The sequence below is a fragment of the Chinchilla lanigera genome, unplaced genomic scaffold, assembly GCF_000276665.1.
Source record: "Chinchilla lanigera isolate Chin_1 unplaced genomic scaffold, ChiLan1.0 scaffold00066, whole genome shotgun sequence".
NCBI classification, from domain to species: domain Eukaryota; kingdom Metazoa; phylum Chordata; class Mammalia; order Rodentia; family Chinchillidae; genus Chinchilla; species Chinchilla lanigera.
This window is the reverse complement of record NW_004955467.1, coordinates 8,761,521-8,780,100: the sequence shown is the minus strand read 5'-3', so window position 1 is coordinate 8,780,100 and position 18,580 is coordinate 8,761,521. Positions and strand designations below refer to the sequence as shown.

The following is an 18,580-nucleotide window of genomic DNA, read 5'->3' as shown; positions in this document are numbered from 1 at the left end:
TACAAGCACCTCAGTTTTTCTTTTTTTTTTTTTTGGAGTTGGTTTTTCTCCGGTACCGGGAACCGACCTGAGCTTACTTTGCAGCCCAGGCAGGTTTTGAACTCGCAAGGATCCTCCTGCCTCAGCCCCCCGTGTGCTGGGATTCTAGGCGTGCCCACCACGCTGGGCCTGATTTTTTCTTAGCGAAATACAACTACAGAAATACGTAAAAAAAACACAAGCAGTTTCTGGCTAAAAGTTGAACTTGAAATTCACGTCTTGAGAAACAAGACAAAGACTACCATCAAAACAAGGACAAAGCTCAAAAAAAAACCTATCAAAAAAAGTAACATTCGTTAGACACCACAGCATATAGTTTCTGTTCATAGTAGGTAAAACAAACAGTTCGATCGTCAGGAAGAATCAGATAAGAGCAATCAGGGTGTTGCAAGTCCTGATTACGCAGCACGCTAATCACTTGTCATGCGATGCTCCAATCATCATTTTCTATCTGCCCTCCAAATGGAGGTACAGGTAAGGATTATCCCACCTGACGATAAGACAAGATCAATGCCGTTCCCTACTCAGCAGATAAGATTCCACTACAAGATAGGGTGATTATATAAATTGTTTATCTGAGGAACAGCTACCTAGCGTTCTCCAATTCTTAATACACTACTATTCGAAAATCTTTAAAATGATTTTATGTTTCACTCAGCTGCTAAAAATGGAGAAACTAATTCCCTCCCAGAATTCCTCGCTCACGTCTTGCTAGGCAGGCTTGGCGCCGCATTTATTTACATATCTCCGCCCACTTCCTTTAGACCGACTACCGCCCTCTACCGTAAAAATCAAAATAGAAGCGATACAGATTACGGTCTATAGAGCTGCAAAACAGCTTTTCTTTTCTCCCGCAGTTTGGCCACCCTAATTGTCTTATGAAATTGTAAGGCTTGGTCTTACTAAAAAATATATTTTATTATAAAACATTAGTAAAACGCTAATCCCAGATTCATGACATAAGTCACCCCACCACCACGCTCTACCTAAAACAGTCTCGGGAGAGGGTGGGAGTGGAGAGAAAGGGGCGAGGACAGAAGCCTATGTCTTCCTTCTTCCAGGACGGTAAGCAGCTCCCGGTTCCTCCAGTCTTCATCCCTACCTTCCCGCCATGAAGATAATTAGAAAGGTTTCTTTCTCAGCCCAAAGACAGCGACGAATAATGCCACTTCAGTGACAGCTGGGAGGGCACTGTGGGAAGTAGATGATGGGTTCAGAGCCTCTTCCAATATAAATACCCAAATTTCCAAGCAAGAGAAGCCCTCCTCCCCCAAGTGAAGTGCGACGAGGGTGGATCTGGTATCTCACATACGGAGGAAAAAAGGGCTGAATGGGGAAACCCTCAGATTTGGGGTAAACCTTCCCTCTCCATTCCCAGATAACGAGTGCTACCGGACCTGCAGAAGGCAAAAATGTACCAGTACGTGGTACACTCCCAGCGCTCGAATATGAAGAAGGACAGGGCCACAGAAGCACTACAGTGAGCCCCAATGGCTTGGAAACGCACTAGAGTGAAGGAAAGTCTTTGGATCCACAGGTAATGATGCGCCTGCAAAGACCAGCGATAGGGTTAGGGCCAGAATCAGCAGCATGCCTGTCATCTGAGTTTTAGAACCCCCATCCCATATCCAGGGGCTATCTTGGACCCTTCGGGAGATGCACACAGAGACTTGATACCCTCTGCTGGAATCACTGGCGCCCTTGTCCTCCTGGTCCACAATTCCCTATTCAGAAGCCGTCAGTGATCCCTGTGCCTCACCCTCTTGTCTCTTCTGAGTTCTGAGTTCTTATAGTGCTTTATATTCTTACACTCTTAAGGCATGGTGTTTATCAGATCGAGGACTGCTTGCTCCTCAAGGGAGGAAGCCATTTTAAAGACATCTAGCCAGGCATGGTGGCGCAGGCCTGTAATTCCAGCACTCGGGAGGCTGAGGCAGGAGGATCGTTGTGAGTTCGAGGCCAGCCTGGGCTACAAAGTGAGCTCAAGGCCAGCCTGAACTGCATAGCGACACCCTGTCTCAAAAAGACAAAACAAAACCAAAACAAAAAAAATAAAGACATCTAGATGTCTCCAGTGCCCAGCAGGGCTTAAACGTCTGACGAGTGCATTAAATCCCCCACACTGCCTGAGACTGCCCTACCCTAGGAATCGAACTCAGGGCCCCGAGCTTGCCAGGCAGGCACTGCATCGCTGAGCTACAATCCTCGGCCCCTGAGATCTCTTAACTGATTCTCTTTGTCAGCTAGGCCGGAAACTACTGTGCCAGAAAGCACTAGTTAGGTGGCTCAAGGGGGTCGTGATGAAGTAGGTGGTGTGGGAAAGGAAGACGCGCAGGAAGGATACAGATGAGACTCTGAGTGCTGTTGAACATGGAAACTCCTGAGAGGAAACCAGCCAACTCCACTGCAAAAAGGCCCAGGGTGACAGAGAGTGCTGTTACCAGCCTGCAGGGAAGAAAAGGGTTGGGTCAGGCCCTCTGGATTTGGAAGACCCTTCCATCCCACCACCTCTTCGCTGAAACCACCCTGCCCCGAGAGCTCACTCAATGTCTCGCTTCTTGTACTGCTCGGGGGTGAACCTGAGAGGCAGGCAGGCTAGGACGTTGCTGTCCTGGGGAACAGGGCAGAAAGAAAAAGGAAGTGAAAGAAGGGCGGGCTGCGGGGCAGGACTAGGGGCGACGGGGGATGGGAGGGCCCGCGGGATAAAACCTGGGGGCGGGGGGTCACCCTTGGGACTACAAAGAGGTGGAAAAGCCGGAGGCCGGAGGGGATGGGCGCGCCTTACCCGGGACCAGAATAAGGTGATAACGACTACCAGATGCGCCATGAGCGTCAAAAAGCGAGAGGGCACAAGGCCCGAGATCCGACCCATGGCCTTCAGGTACAGGTACACCTCCCGGAGCAGAAGCCGTGGCCTGGAAGTTTAAGGAGGAAACCCGAGTACCCCCTTCTAACACTGGTCCCGCGCGCCTAGGCACCGCCCAGTTGCCTTGGTAACTGCATAAGTATGGGCTGTCCCTCTGAAATCTCGCGAGAACAGTGTGTTCTCGAGCCACTAAACACTTCCGGGACGGCCCTGGTGTACCCAGTGGCGGAGCCGGAGAAAAGCCGAGGGTACGTCTCTATGCCCGCAGGGCTGTCAGCGACTAGGAGTGTGCAGTTGGCAAGTCCCGCACGGCCGAAATTATCTGGGGTGGTGCTGGTGGTGGTGGCGAACAGAAGCCCACTCTGCCCTAGGCCGAGAGCCCGACGGCCTCTCTACCCGGCCACCCACGCCCGCAGCGCGCGGCCCGGGTGTGCTCCAGCGTGACCATTCTCATTTCGTCCCCCGAGACAGGTGCTGCCTGCACGCCGGCTTAGGTCTCCACCAGGTCCGAGGCTTGGACTCTTCTCGTCCTTGCATCCTTTTGGCTTCCCACTGCCTTAGCGTGAGCCGATAAGGGAACCGCACGTGGGACGCGAGTGTCCCTAGGTCATCGGACAGCTGCACGTTCTCCCGGAGCCTTTGAGTATCGAGCGATTCCAGACCTGAACCTTCCTGGAGGGAGACTCAGGTTACCCCTAAACACGTTGTCTGTTTGGTGAGGGATTTGCAGAATGCGGAGAACGGCGATCTCCCTGGAAGTAGCGTGTGGGTGAAATTTGACTTTGGGGAGCGGAATGGATCACCAGGACGGAAAAGTGGAGGGATTGGGGGTGAAGGAAAGGAATGAAATAGTCTCTGCGTCCCCAGGAGGCTTACATTTGGCTGGGGCGCAGACCCAACTCTGATTTCACTATTGCTTTGAGGTCCCAGGCCCCGACAACCTGCCTGACCCCTGGGCCTCAGCGAAAATCCCTGCAGATCAGAAAATTCTTGCCGCGTTAATTGCACAGAGTCAAGTCCCATCCTTAAGGGACCTGCAGCCCTTTTCCCAGAAAAACAATCTCTCTTTCCCACTCCTAAACACTGCGCCTTTAAACCATCTAAATGACAAGCCCAAGAGGCATTTCTCATTCATTGATTCATTTGACAGATACTTATTGACCACGTCGGGCACTATGCAGTTCTCTGAGAGAATAGTGGGTAACAAAAGGCTCAACCTTCCTCTAATTTATAGTCTAGGCAGCAAGATCTCTATAAATCAGCAAATAATAAGCCTGCAAGGTAATTGGTGCTATACATAAAAAATTTTAAAGGGAAACACTAAAGTAATATGAGCAAGATATGATCAAGGAAAGGCTCTTTGAAATGGGCCATCCATCCTGAAGACTTTGTTTTAGGGAATTTGGCTAAAAATGAGAAGAAATCAGTTTCAGTTTCCTCAGGTCTCAAAGAAATGGATCTGCCACTCCCCTACCCTAACCACCACACCCGGCTAGGAATTAGTTTTTGAAAGAGAGAAATTTAGCAAAGTTACTTTCCTTTCTAGTCTAATAATATTGGATGATAATCAAATATTACCCAAGTCATTTTTTTTTTATCTGCGATGTAAAGATGGTTCTTGTCTTGACTATTGGACCTTTTCAAAGTTCTAAAATTTCTTTCACACCTCCCTCATCTCAGGAGCTACAAGCAAAACCACAAGTACAGTGGATACAACTGCTTTTCTCTTTTGAAGTGATCTTCATTGCCATTAGACCCCAAAAAGAGCATGAGTTGGATGGGGGTGGTGGCGCAGCCTGTAATCTGAGGGCTCAGGAGTCTGAGACAGGACTATTACCTTGGGTTCGAGGCCAGCCTGAACTACATAGCAAGACCCTTTCTCAAAACAAAACAGAATCAAAAAAAAAAAAAAAAAAAAGCTCCAAACAATCGGGGGATGACACCTATGTTACAGTGAGACGTGGGCATCCTGTACACCCAACACAGCAATTAATAGTTTAGCAAGCACACGGTACTCTCAAGGCATAGATAAAATACAAGGACTGGAGAATTCATGTTTTTCTTCTCTTTGCCTGTAATTTATGTGCATTTTCTCCTGGGAACAGAAAACGCAGGCCAAGCTCCTACTGTGATAGTTTGTCAAGTCTGGTTGTTCCCGGATGAAGGAAACTGTGTCACAGGGCAACACTGAGGAAAACCCAGGATCTGCTTCCAAGATTTTCCAAAGTGCCTGAATAGAACAAAGAGAAAGAGCCAGGCATGTGGAGAATTGAGGAAAGAGCACCCCGGGGAGTGGCCATAGGGGGCCAATTGGTGATTAGAAAGAAAGGCAGCGTTTCTGAAACCTAGTGATGCAGTGGGAAGAGACAAGCAGAGTAAGGCTAGAGAGACGGAGAGCCAGATGCCGTCAGGTTTTAGTCCGTGATCCTGGCACTTAGGGGACTGAGCCAGGAGGATCACAGCAAGTTCAAGGCAGCCATTCAAAAATAAAGAAATAAATACAAAAGCAAAACAGGTGATGTCAGGTCTTATAACTATGGGGAGGGCCATGGTCAAATTTGTGTTCCAATGACTGGTTGCAACATCCAGAATGGATTTTACTCAGAAGGTGAAAGGGGAAGACACAGAGTTACCTAGAAGGGATAGTTGGGGGCTTGCATCAGGGAGCACCCTCTGAAGAAAGTAGAGCCAAGTAGGTAAAATCGAGAGAGATTTACAAGATGAAGTCTAGGCATGGAGATGTGGGTAGGTGAGAAAAAGAGGTTAAGCTGACTGTTAAATTTTGGGTTCCAGAAGCTAGAGGCTCGGCGCATTCTACCTACATTAGGCTTCTTGCCCAAAGGACTACTAGGGAGCGAAATTGGGCAGTCCCATTTCACAATGTGAAATAATTGCAAGCCTCTCTCATTTCCTGTCACTTTGGATCATAGAAATCTGCCCTAGATAGAAGCCACTTCTGAGTTTTAGAGCCAGCTTGTGGCCACAGAAGGTACTGCGAGTGTCTGGATGTCCTTCCCTAGATGGCCATTCACTTCAGGGCTACGACCCTATGTCCTAATATCTGAACTAGTGAAAAAGCCAAAAATATGTAAAAATACAGGAAACAGTATATAGTTTCTGCTTACACCATTATCAACACACCCCTGTTTCTGCTGTAGCATGTCACAACTCCCACTGGGTTGTTTTCAAGCAAATCCTAGACATCATCAAAAAGCCCATATGCTATTTTGTATATATCAATAAAATGATTCTAAAGTTTATATGGATTGCTTTTGTGTGTGTGTGATAGTAGGGACTGAACCCAAGTTTACTCTACAACTATACTAAATACCCAGCCCTTTTTATTTTTTAATTTTGAGACAGGCTACTACCTTGCCAAGGCTAGCTTTGAGCTTGAAATCCTCCTGCCTCAGCCTCCCAAATAGTTCCAATTGCAGGCATGCATCACCCTGCCGAGCCCAGCCTGCTTTTCAATTTTTTTTTTTTTTGAAACAGGGTCTCACTTTGTAGTTCAAACTGGCTTAAACTCACAGTAATCCTCCTGCCTCAGCCTCCCGAGAGCTGGAATTACAGGTGTGCACCACTACACCTGGCTACTTTTAAATTTTTAATTATTTTGGAGGTCTGGATCACTCATTGTTTTTATTTTAACTTAACTATAAGCAAACAGAAGAATGAGTACAACACAACTCCAGATTGAGTTTTCTAAGACCACTGAAAGCAATTTATTAGCACAGATTTTTTATTTTGTTTCTAATTAATGAAGTGTATTGGTACATTTTAGGTGTACATCATGATCACATCCATCATAGGGAATTTTTACCTGTACATGATATATTTTGATTTTTTTCCCCTTCTCCTACCCTCCAACCCGTCTTCCCCTCCCTATTTACAAGAGTTTTGTTTCCATTTTTCATTCTTTTCTCCTTTTTTCCTTTTCCTTTCTTTTTTTCCTTGCCCTTCCCTAGTTCCCCTTCCCATTTGAATGTTTTCTTCCTATTTCACAGTACCTATTACACATTTTGGTCCTTATATACGCTTTTGGTTTCTCACACACCACAGAAAGAACTTGGCATTTACATGTGTGTCCGATTTATTTCACTTAAGAGTGTGGTCTCAAGGTGCATCCATTTGCTTAGAAATATCTCAAGTTTATCCTTCCTTATGGCAGAATAGTACTCCATTGTACAAAAACCCCCACATCTTTATCTGTGCATCACTGCTGGGCATTTGGGCTGTTTCTAAGATTTAGCTATTACAAACTGTAGCAGCACAGATTTAAGCATTAATAGTAATCTGTCACCCAGTGTTGATGCTTGTCTATGTAGCCAGTTCTCAACAACAGCAAAGGTAGTCAGAGCTATTCTCGCCATAGCTTTTTCCTGTATTACTTTTTTTTTTTTTTGTACAGGGAATCAAACTCACAACCTTGCGCTTGCCAGGCAGGCACTGTGCTGCTGAGCTATATCCCCAGCCCTCTTTCTTTTTCTTTCTTTCTTTCTTTCTTTTTTTTTTTTTTAATTACTTTTTAAAAGAGCCAGAAGCCAGGAATGGTAATACACACCTATTATGCCAGCATCTGGGAGGCTGAGGTAGGTGCATCACCACAGGTTTGAGGCCAGCCTGGGCTACATAGTGTGTTCAAGGCCAGCCTAGACTACATAGCAAGACCCTGTTTTAGCCAGGCGTGGTGGCCCAAGCCTGTAATCCCAGCACTCAGGAGGCTGAGACAGGAGGAGCACAGGGAGTTCTAGGTCACGCTGGGCTACATAGTGAGACAAAAAACAAAGCAAGCCAGGAGTGGTGGCACATGCCTGTAATGCCAGCACTCAAGGGGCTGAAACAGGAGGGTGTGAGTTCGAGGCCAGTCTAGGCTACATGTAGTGAACCCCTGTTTCAAATAAATAAATAAATAAAAATTTAAAAAAGACAACAAAAAGAAAAGGAGAGAGTGATGGGGGAATGACAGCCAAAAGATCAATGTCATGGGAGAACAAGGCGCTTGGAGTTATTACTCAGGGTCAGTTAATGCCAGGCCTGAGAAGTTCTGTGAGCTTTGACATCTCTGTGGTATCTAATAACTTTCAAGAAAGTTATTGCAGAAATCTGGGTTGCCCTGGGGATGGGCAGGAATCCACTGAGAAGGGACAGGGAGAACTTTCTGGAGTGCTGGAAATGTCCTGTATATCTTGAAAGAGTTGTGAATTGCGCGGCAGTATTTGTCAAAACTCATGGAAATATGCACTTAAAACCTATCTGTGCTTTGTGCTGTATGTAAATTATGCCTTAAAAATCCAAAAAAATTTAATGCAGAATTTACCCCCTAAAGATTTTACATCCTAATGGCGGGGCTTTTCCGGACAGGTTAAAAAATTAGAATCTCCAAACCTGGGCACGGGGGTGGGTATTTTTGAAGGTTCCTCAGGAGTCTGCATCCTGCTGGAGGGGCTCATCGCCCACCGCTTCGGGTGTCCTGGACTCTGGCGTGGCCCCCCTACGGTCTGCCTGGCATCCGTCTTTCTGTCTGATTCTGGACAGGTCCTCGCTGGGCTGTGAGCTCTGGGTCCCCCTGGCGAGCAGGTCAGCGCTCTCCACCCAGTATCTGACAGGGCGACAGGGCAGGGTGGAAGGCACCGGTGAGGCAGAGCCACAAAGCCTCAGCCAGCGGATACCACCCGCAAGACTCGGCCTATCGGCTGTGTCCACCAAACGGGTCTGGGTTGCTCGTCCGGCCGCCTGGCCGGACAATGGTCAAAGGGAGACCTGTCCAAGCAGGGAGCCGGCCGGCCTCGTGGCGCAACGGTAGCGCGTCTGACTCCAGATCAGAAGGTTGCGTGTTCAAATCACGTCGGGGTCAGGTTCTTTTTCCGTATGTCTACTTTAAATCTAGTCCAGCACCAATCCTCCCCGCCCAATGTCTAAGGTATCGGAAAGCAGGCATCCGGCAAAAAAAATGTCAAGGACGTCTCTTGAGAAGACCCCAGTGATTCTTCCAGATTGTTTTGCGGTGGATCCTGGTAATTTGGGGCGGACAAAGGGGCTCCGGAGGACAGATAGTTCCAGACACTGAGTCTAGCGGGAGAAGGTTTCGGTGCTGCTGGCTCAATTTGACTGCTGAGCGGGCTTCCCAGAAACACCAGCGAGCCACCCCGGCAGGAGTAAGAGTTCAAACCCCAGAGAAAAGAATTCGAAAAAGTAGGATGTGGACGAGGTGGCCGAGTGGTTAAGGCGATGGACTGCTAATCCATTGTGCTCTGCACGCGTGGGTTCGAATCCCATCCTCGTCGGTATGCCCTGGCTGAGGTATTCTGTAACTTTTGTAATTCCAAAGCAGAGATATGTGTTGTCACCTCCTTTCGGTGTAGTTAATATTCCTCGCAGGGCTCCATTCGTACTCTTCTCCACCGTCTTTTGTCGTTTTTACTACATTTTTTGCACCGCCAAGAGCCGTAGGAAGGGAATACATGTTCAAGCACCGGTTGTGGAGTTGGACTGTCCGAGAAATGAGGACACTGCAAACTTGAGTAAGTTCCATAACGGTGGCTTAGTTAGCTAAGGTGCCTGACTAAGAAGGAGAAGATCCTGAGTTCCAATCCCAGCACTCCCTTCATATCTTCTCTGGTTTTACAGAATAGGCATACTCAGGTAATCCTCCCATAAGTTCAGAATTTACTTCGCTGAATCTACTCTGTACAGTAATTTGAGGTATCTAGCACTTTTTGATAAATATGCCTTGCCGCTCATGTACACCACACTCCTTGCTTCTCATGGCATGTTTGTGATTTAGACCTACAGCCAAGAGTCAGAGGCCAGGTGGAGTGGCGCACGCCTGTAATCCCAGCATTAGAGAGGCTGAGGCAGGAGGATCACCACAAGTTTGAGGTCAGCCTCGGCTACATAGTGAGTTTAAGTCCAGCTGTGGATAACATAGACAGACCAGGCTCCAAAAAAAAGAAAGGAAGGAAGGAGAGAAAGAAAGGAAGCAGAATCAGCATTGTAGCTGAGCTGTTAATATGCTCTAAGTGGTCAGCCGGTCAGTTTGTATGCTCTTTCATATTTTCTAAAAGACTCCTGAAAAGCTTTACAGAGCAAGCGGAACAGTAATAACACTTTACATAGCATTATATTGAAAGACTTACATCGGCTGGCCGGTTAGCTCAGTTGGTTAGAGCGTGGTGCTAATAACGCCAAGGTCGCGGGTTCGATCCCCGTACGGGCCAGAAGTGAGAGTTTTGATATTATGTACTGTTAGCACTCTTTAGTTTCACCGATGAAAAATGTCACAGAAGAAATCTTCTCCAGAAGTTTTCTCACTCAGTAGAAGAAATAACCTTTGTTTCTACATATCCTGTTCAAGAATCCCTTGTAACCCCAGGACTGAGGAGGCTGTGGCAAAAGGATCCCCTTGAGTTTGAGGCCATACTGGGCTACGTAGTGAGAACCTGTCTCACACACAAAGGATGGTGGTGTTAATGGAAGTAAATTCAAAATGGGATGGTCTCGGGGGTGTGTGAAAAAAAAACCAAAAACCGTAGTTTTGTGATTTCTACATCAAAATTTCACAATCTTATGTGGTCCCTGAACTATGTTAAGTATAAACAGAAGACTGCCGTGATTTGGAATAAGATTGTCTCAAATCATTACATGTGACACTGATTAGTGCACTGTGGCAAATGGTCAGGAATAGAGCTGTCTCAGATGTTCCCATCTTCCTTCACAGTCAAGATGTCCAACTGCCAGGTGCCGGCCTGCTCATCAGGACCTGAGAAGAGGGCCCCTTCCCCTTCCTCCTCTTCTGGAGAACTTTGCCTGCATTTCTGCTTTCACTGGACCTCTGCGCTCCTGTGTGTGATCCCCTGGGCCTCGAATTTTCCCTCGGATCCCCTACCTAACAACAGGAAACATATCCTCCGGGATCCCCACCCCCACCCCACTCCCAGCACTGCCCAAGTGAGCTCCATGAACAGGACCAACCTTCATTCCCATTTCTTGGCCAGTCAACCCCTGCAACCACACACAGATGCAGTTTCAGCCTTAGCAGCAGCAGCACTTTAATTCCACAAAAATCCAGGAAGCCAAAACGCATTAGAACATTCCACAACAGGTGGGTTTCAAGACCAGCAACAATTCTACCTGAACCCTGAGCAGCAAGAAACCTCCCACCTCACCCCCTCCGCCATGCAGTGCGTTCCTCTTGGCTCCACCCCAGTTCTGGCTGGCGAAGTGATACTGTAGGAGACCAGAGGGTAGGAGTGGAGGTCATCCATCTGCAGCTGTGCGTCGTCGCCTACACTCAAGCTCCCAAAGCCCCTGGGACCTGAGACGTGGCCACCGGAACCAGGATGGCCACACTGGGGCTACAGCACTCTCCGTTTCCTTGTCTTGATCTCATGTGGAGTCAGGTCTCCACCCTCAAGCTGAGACCTCAGGCCCTGGCTTCCTAGGGATGGTGCTCTAGCTAGGAGGGGGAGCTGGTAAGAACAGGGTAGCTACAGAAGGCCAACAGAGTAGAAGCAGGGCAACATCCCTCCCATCCGGAGAACTGTCAGACCTTCCCCCTATAGCCTCCCTAAGGCCCAGTGGGCGGGCACGGGCCAGCTAGACGCAGCGGGAAATCCTCCAGCACAGAGGCCTCCTCTCAGGCAGGCGGCTCCCACCAGGCCTCCTAGAAGAGTCTTTAAGGTCCTGCGGGGCCCTGCCCTGGCCAGTCCCGGCCTCTGCGCTCTCCAGCTTATTTGCACAGTGCCTCTAACACCTCCAGCGTGCGTCGGATATCTCGGACTTGACGAGCCAGCCCCTGAACCGGTTGCAGAGCCCGCTCCAGCTCCTCGCAGCGCGCCAGCAGGGTGTACATGCCCTTGATACTCATGTCCACGGCCTCGCCTAAGGAGTCCACGGCGTCTCGGTAGGTCTGGATGCAGCCCACGCTCAGCGCCGTCAGCTCCTGCACCGCGCCACCCAGCCCGCGAAGCAGGCGATCCACCCGGCCGCCCAGCTCCCGACTCAGCCGCTCCAGGTCCCGCAGCACGTCAGCGTCTATGGGCGGGATGGTGGGAGTGGGCGCGGGCGTCAGGCAGGGCCGCGCAGGGGCAGGCGGGAGGGGCGGCGGGGCGGCGCTCAGGCGGATCTTGAGTTGCAGGTTGTTGGCGACGAAGTGGGTGAGGTCGCCGTGGCGGCTCACTGTGCCCTCCAGCTCCAAAGGGCTGGAGATGGTGGCGCGGCGTCCGCCGCCCGCGCCGGACTCGGCCCCCGCGCCGCCGCACGCCCCGCTCAGTCCGTCCAGGCTGCGGCTGTCCTGAAGGCGGCTGCAGAACGAGCGGCCAGCCCTGCCCTCCGCCTCCGCCTCCTCGCCGCTGTCTTGCTCTCCCCTCTGTAGCTGCTCGGCATCCATCTCGCCGCCTCGCGGGCTCCCCCGACGGCAGAGCCTCTCGGAAGCGGGCTTCTCTTCGGGCAGCTCGGGGTCCCTGTCCCGGGAGGGCGAGGGCGGGTCGTGCTCGCGACCTGGCGCTCCGCGGCGGCTCCCGGGTCCAGACGGCGTCGTTCCGCGGCCGGACGCGACCTCCCCCGCCTCGCGTTCGGGCCGGCGGACGATGCCAGCGCTCGAAGCCTTCGAGGACGCCCTGAGGTGGCGGCTGGCGCCCCCAGCGTCCTCCGCCTCTTCCTCCCCGGACACCATCAAGCCCGAAGGCGGCCTAGGGGGCGTTCGGTCTGGCCCGCCGCGGAAAATCGAGGCCTCCTGTTCCGCTACGGCCAGAAGGCCCGCCTCTGGCCCCGGCCGCCCCCGAGACGACTCCATACTGCGGCGGGGGCCGGAACCGAGGAATTGGTCCGCCGCGGCTCGGGAGGCGGTGGCGGCGCCTTTAAGGGGCGTTGGTAGAGGCGCGCCGATTGGCAGCAGCCTGACAAGGATAAGGACAGGAAGAACACTTTGATTGGCCGCGGCGACCGGGAAGTTCCGGAAGAAGACCTGTTATTGAACAGCCCTACACACGTGAGCACCAACCGGGTTGAAGGATGCAGGGGACAGCTGCGCTCGTCGCCCCGCCCTGTCAGAAAGTTGAAGGGGCAGATTTTAAAGACGAAGGTCTTGAAATACCGGACTCCCGCGGGGGCGGAGCCAGGATCCTTCCAGGTGCCCATAGTTGCACCGCCCACAATTATTGCTCACAGACTCGGGATTCCTAGAGAGTCTTGGAAAATAGTGCTTCCTGCTTGGACCCTCGGGGTGGAACCGCACCTAGTTGACCAAGAAGGTTAAAACCAGAATTTGCGGCAGAGCCTGAGCGGTCGGTTCCGTCACCCTGGGAAGACAGACCTAGCCAGTGAGTCGCGCAGAGCGCTGCGCTGTGGGCAGCGCAGCGGGGTCAATGGACTTTCCGGGGTTTTTAGTCATGCTACAAGGTAAAACAAAGGCGAAGATCACAGATTTTGATAAGCACTTTATAGGAAATAAAGGGTTGAGGCTGACATACCAGGGAAGGTACTCCGCAGAGGAGGGGTGAGGAAAGGCCTCTTCCATGCGAGGACATTTAACTGAGAGGAACCGCGAAGGGCGGCCCCGTCCTGGCCGACTTGCCCTGAACTTCAGACACAAGGTCGGGGCGGGGGTGTGGGCGTTGGCGAGGGTAGGGTGCGGGGTAGGTGGAGATACTGCGGCTAACGCAAGATGCGCAGCGGGGAAGACTGCGAGGCTGAAGAAGCAGGCAGGGGCCACATCAGGCAGGGAGCCTGGGCGTTGGAGCTCCTGTTAGAGAACAGAGAGTTCTTCCGAAGTGCAGGAGTGCAGCAGACACCAGGGAAAATATAGCCAAGGTCTTGAGACTGGTGTTTAATAAAAACAGTTCACTAATGTTCTTTGGCTAAGAACGAATGTGATTGTTCCTTTTATTTTTGTTTGTTTTTAAAGTGGGAATTGAACCCAGGGTCTTCGCAGTGAGGTACATCCCCATCCCCAGCCTTTTTTCATTTTTTTATTTTTAGACAGTGTCTTGCTAAATTGCTGATATGCCTAGGTTAGGCTTGAACTTGCAATCCTCCTGCCTCAGCTACCCAGAGTGCTAGGATTTATAGGTCTGCACTATCACACCTGGCTTGATTGTTCCTTTTTATTTTTTAAATTTTTGTTAATCTTCTCCTGCAAAAACTCACACATTCACCATCTTATAATGTCATTAGAACATCTTTACTCCTGCTTTTGCCGGTACCAATATTAGCCCTTGCAGCCCCTAGTGTCTTCGTTGTGTTTTTGAGTTCCTTTTACTATTTTCTTGAGGTCTGTTTTTCTCTCCTGGGGTCCATTTTTCTTTACACAATCAAAGGAACCATAAATTATGCCAAAGCTAGTTATCTTGCCACCACCAAAGTGAGCTCTGAGTCCAAATATAAAGATGATGTTTCGTATAGTCTTGTACATTTTGGCTAGTTTTTCCTAAATTTCTGTTGCCTTCCCTGGGTGGAAGACGTCAATAACCATTTGTTTCCTCTGAATTTGCGGCTTGGTGCCGAGAGAAAAGACTTGGATAGAGAGATGGCTTGCTGGCCTGGCAGTTGTCACATCAGCTTTCAGAAGTGCAGCTCCCCATCACCTCCCTAACACAGCTCTGTGCCAGCATTTTAGGGAGCCAGCTCTGATAATAGGAGCTTACTGTGTCACTAGGCATGGAGAATTCATAATTGCTGTAGTCTGTATCCTGTATGTGTGTATGTGCACGCACAATGGTCTTATATATAGTTCAGGCTGGCTATGAACTCACTGTTTTATTTTATTTATTTATTTATTTATTTATTTATTTATTTATTTATTTTGAATTCCCTGTTGATTGGGCTGTCCTGAACTCATGGTGATCCACCTGCCTCAGCCTCCCAGGGCAGGGATTATGGGCATGTCCTCCACACCCAACTTTGTTTTCTTTTATTTTGAGATGAGGTCTTGCTAAATTGCCTAGGCTGGGCTCATACTTTCAGTCTTCTTGCCTCAGCTTCCAGCAGTGTTGGGATTACAGGTATGCACTCTCATATTCAGCTTATATGTACTTTATAGTCACTTGCAGTTTAATAAAACTCTGTCTTTCCTCTGTTCTAAAAAGAAAGTTGTACATATCTGGGCTGGGTAGATAGATACCTATTCTTTCAAAAATGGAAGAGTTTTCCTTGAGAACGGGAAGCTGAGCACAGGAAGGGAATGATGTGACAGGGTTCATGTCTGGGGATTTCTGGCTGTTGCAGAAAATGTCTACGGTGGTTAAAGTGGACAGGTGGACTAATGAGGTTCCAAGTATAAAGTAGCTTAGCCTTGCGTGATGACGATAAAGCAGGCAAATGGACATGTTCTAGATGCACCTTGAAGATTATAATGGACAAATGTTCAGCTGCCCAAAAGTGTTAAGTAAGCGAAGCTCCTCCCTCCGTGTTTTATGAGGGTTGGTGAGGTAACAAGCTCTTTCATTGAACCCAGGGGTAGGAATGTGACCCAGGTGCCCAATCAGAGCACCTCATCCTTCCTGCACACTGGCTCAGGAAGGAAACAGAACACAAGGCATGACCAATAAAAGTTTTCTAAAAAAATTTTTGGAAACAGGGTCTCAATATGTAGCTCAGGCTGTCCTTGAACTCATGGAGATCCTCCTGCCTCAGCCTCCCAAGAGCTGGGATAACAGGCGTGTGCCACCATGCCTGGCTTCTAAAACTATTCTTAAATTTAAAAATATTTAATTTTTTTTTGTAAGTCGGGCGTGGTGGTGCATACCTGTAATCCCAGCACTTGGGAGGCTGAGGCAGGAGGATTGTTGCAAGTTCGAAACCAGCCTGGGCTAAAAGTGAGCTCAAGGCCAGCCTGAACTACATAGCAAGACCGTGTCTCAAAAAGACCAAAAAAAAAAAAATTATTTTTGTAGTCCTGGGAATCAAGCCTAGGGCCTCATACATGCTAGGTAAAAGCCTTGCAACTGACCCTCATGCTGAGCTTCTGTTTGTTTGTTTAACTAGAGTGGTGGGGAATGTGACACAATTTTTCCTTCTCTTAGGATCTCAGGTTGGGGATCAGTTTATCTGTCTCCCAAGAGACCATTGCTAATGAATGAATGAGACTAATAAGTGAAGGGAACTGGAGATAAAAGATGAAGCCACAGGCAAATGTGGTGGCACAGGCCTGTCATCCCAGCACTTGGGAGGCTAAGGTAGGAGGATCACCATGAGTTCAAGGACAGCCTGGGCTATATAGTGAGCCCAAGGCTGGCCTGAATTACATAATAAGAGACTGAGCAAAGAAAGAAAGAGAGGGGTGGGGGAGAAAGAAAGACAAAGAGAGAAGTGACATGTGTTCTAGAACATTTGAATTCTTGCTCAGGTGCAGACCACTTCCACCTGTATGTTTCCTATGATCTGGTTCTCCAACTAGGGAAGGGTTGCCCACCTCCATCCCACCCCCCAAAACTCTTGTTCTTCTTTTCTTCCTCTAGTAAATGGCAACTCTCTCTTCCCAGTGGCTGGAGTTACTCTCAGATTCTTCTCTTTTTGTTATAATCATGTATAATCCTTGGTTCTGCTGTAAAATGTACCCAGACTGTCTGATATCCCCCAATTTTTTTTCAGACAGGGTCTCACTATGCAGTTCAGGCTGGCCTTGAGTTCACTTTGTAGCCCAGGCTGATTTCAAATTTGCAATGATCCTCCTGCCTCAGCCTCCCAAGTGCTGGGATTATAGGCATGTGCAACCACACCCCACTCTTCCTTCAATTTTGAGACAGGTTTTCCCTAAATTGCCCTGGCTGGACTTGAACTCCCAATCCTCCTGCCTCAACTCCCAAGTAGCTGGGATGACAGGCATGGGCCCCCGCACCTCACTCACTCACAGACATTCTTTTAAACTAGGAATGATATCACTGTTCTGCTCATGGCCTTACTGTGACCCCTAGTTTCCCTAACAGTTAAAACCCAAGTCCTCACTGTGGTCTGGGAGGGCATAGGTGCAGGCAGGACTCTGATCTCATCTCTTCCTTCCCTTCTGCCACATGACCCTCCAGGAGCCACCTTCATCTCTCTGTCTCCCAACTGTTCCCCTCGCAAGAGAGCCATGCTTCCCCTTGGGGAGTCACACCAGCCCTTGCCAAATTAATTTATGTATTTCTGAGGCTGAATCTGCCAAGAAAAATTGCCTGGACACAACTCCTTCCTTTACCTCCCTCAGGCCCTTGTTTAAATGTCCCCTTTTCCGTGAGGCTTCCTGGCCACCCCTTTAAAACTGTAGTCGCTTTTCCCAGGAATGCTGGATCTTTTCTCCCCTGCCTTTTCTTCATACCAGTTTTCACCGTCTGACCCACATTCTGCTGCTGTGTGGTGTAGGCTCCGTCAGGGAAGGGTTTTCTGTGTGTTCAGTCCCCTTAGTGCCTAGAATAGTTCCTGGTCCTAGTCAATAAATATATACTAAGTCAGTGACCCAAGCCCTTCGGTTCTCCGTGGGCCCTGAATTCATTCAGAGTGTGTTTCTGTCACTTGCATCCGGAGTGCTGAGACAGGAGGAGTCCTGTGGAGTGGTACACTGCATGCTTCCCTCTCTCTGGGCCTGACACCCTCCCTGTCCTTTCCCTCTCAGCAGGTGATGTTCTATGGCTACAGCTCTTCCTGTAGCAAGAGATGAAAACATAAGTTGAAACACCGCCACCAGTAGAGGGGTTTATTGGCTCCTGCAGTAATGAATGGTTTTAAGACAGCATGACCTCCAGGGAAGCTTGGAATCAGTGGTTGAAGCTGTCATCAGGATCTGTTTTCTGTAGCAATGGTCAATTTTCTTTTTTTTTAATTTGAGCAGGGTCTCACTATGTAGCCCAGGCTGGCCTCGAACTTACAGTGATCCTCGTGCCTCAGTCTCCCAAGTGCTGGGGTTATAAGAGTTCCCACCACATCTGGTTTAGGTCTGCTTTATTTCAAAAGGGCTTCCTTATAGTGGCAAAATATCTACAGCATTTGTCTTTTTGTTTAGTTTTGGTTTTTTGAAGGGGTACTAGGGATTGCTTTTGTTATTCTTTTGGGCATCACTTGTCATTCTTTTTGGCCTCAGGATCTGAATCGCAATGTTTGAAGACTCTCCCAACTTGTAAGGCAGCACCCTCTGCCACCACAAAAGCTGGGGTGCCAGCCAGCCCTCTCCTGGCTTGCTTAGCACATGATTCAGACTCTGCTGTGATCTACTGGGTCACTTGGCCGGTGGGTTTTTCCCTAGCTGTATAGAATTCAGGCCTAGTGCTCTGACATTCCTAGATATTCTGGTAGTTACCCAGGACACTTTCAGTAAAGTTCTTTTCTGGTTAAATGAGCCAGAGTTGTTTTCTGTTGCGTGAAACCAGGAACGCTTTCCGACCTACTCCAACAGCTCCGGAAACTGAGGAGCAGCATTCACCAGACACCAGACCTCCCAGAAGAACAAGGGTACTTTTTTCTTTCTCTCACTCTTTTTTGTTTGTTTGTTTGTTTTTTGAGTCAGGGTCTCACTTTGTAGCCCAGGTTGGCCTAGAACTTACAGCGATCCTCCTGCCTCAGCCTCCCCAGTGCTGTGATTACAGGTGTGCACCAGCACACTCAGCCAGGATACATCCTTCCCAAAACCTCAGTTAATGCCCTTTCATATCTCAGTGGCCTAAATTGGTTCATAGGCCCACATTAGATGCTCTGGTCAGGGTA

At 49.2% G+C, this 18,580-nt stretch overlaps 2 protein-coding genes and 3 non-coding genes across 6 annotated transcripts; 3 read left to right on the top strand and 2 right to left on the bottom strand.

Moving 5' to 3' along the window:
- Nucleotides 1-936: 936 nt before the first annotated feature.
- Nucleotides 937-3,023, bottom strand: Tmem107 (transmembrane protein 107). 2 transcript variants are annotated; one of them, XM_005399429.1, is made up of 5 exons: nucleotides 2,825-3,023; nucleotides 2,583-2,650; nucleotides 2,384-2,484; nucleotides 1,437-1,533; nucleotides 937-1,230 (listed from the first exon to the last, which is right to left on the bottom strand). In XM_005399429.1, exons 1-5 carry the CDS (start codon nucleotides 2,909-2,911, stop codon nucleotides 1,161-1,163), a joined length of 423 nt encoding a protein of 140 aa, XP_005399486.1. In that variant the 5' UTR covers nucleotides 2,912-3,023; the 3' UTR covers nucleotides 937-1,160. The 2 variants fall into 2 exon arrangements, with proteins under 2 accessions (XP_005399486.1, XP_005399487.1); XM_005399430.2 differs by having other exon boundaries at nucleotides 1,437-1,588; nucleotides 2,481-2,484.
- A 5,667-nt stretch (nucleotides 3,024-8,690) lies between these two features.
- Trnaw-cca lies at nucleotides 8,691-8,762 on the top strand. The gene has a single exon. It is a non-coding gene; the product is annotated as a tRNA-Trp (tRNA).
- Nucleotides 8,763-9,110: 348 nt separating this feature from the next.
- Trnas-gcu lies at nucleotides 9,111-9,192 on the top strand. Its single transcript has one exon. It is a non-coding gene; the product is annotated as a tRNA-Ser (tRNA).
- Nucleotides 9,193-10,051: 859 nt separating this feature from the next.
- Nucleotides 10,052-10,125, top strand: Trnai-aau. Its single transcript has one exon. It is a non-coding gene; the product is annotated as a tRNA-Ile (tRNA).
- An 806-nt stretch (nucleotides 10,126-10,931) lies between these two features.
- On the bottom strand, nucleotides 10,932-13,779 carry Borcs6 (BLOC-1 related complex subunit 6). The gene has a single exon (XM_005399428.2). It carries the CDS (start codon nucleotides 12,699-12,701, stop codon nucleotides 11,637-11,639), a length of 1,065 nt encoding a protein of 354 aa, XP_005399485.1. The 5' UTR covers nucleotides 12,702-13,779; the 3' UTR covers nucleotides 10,932-11,636.
- Nucleotides 13,780-18,580: the final 4,801 nt, after the last annotated feature.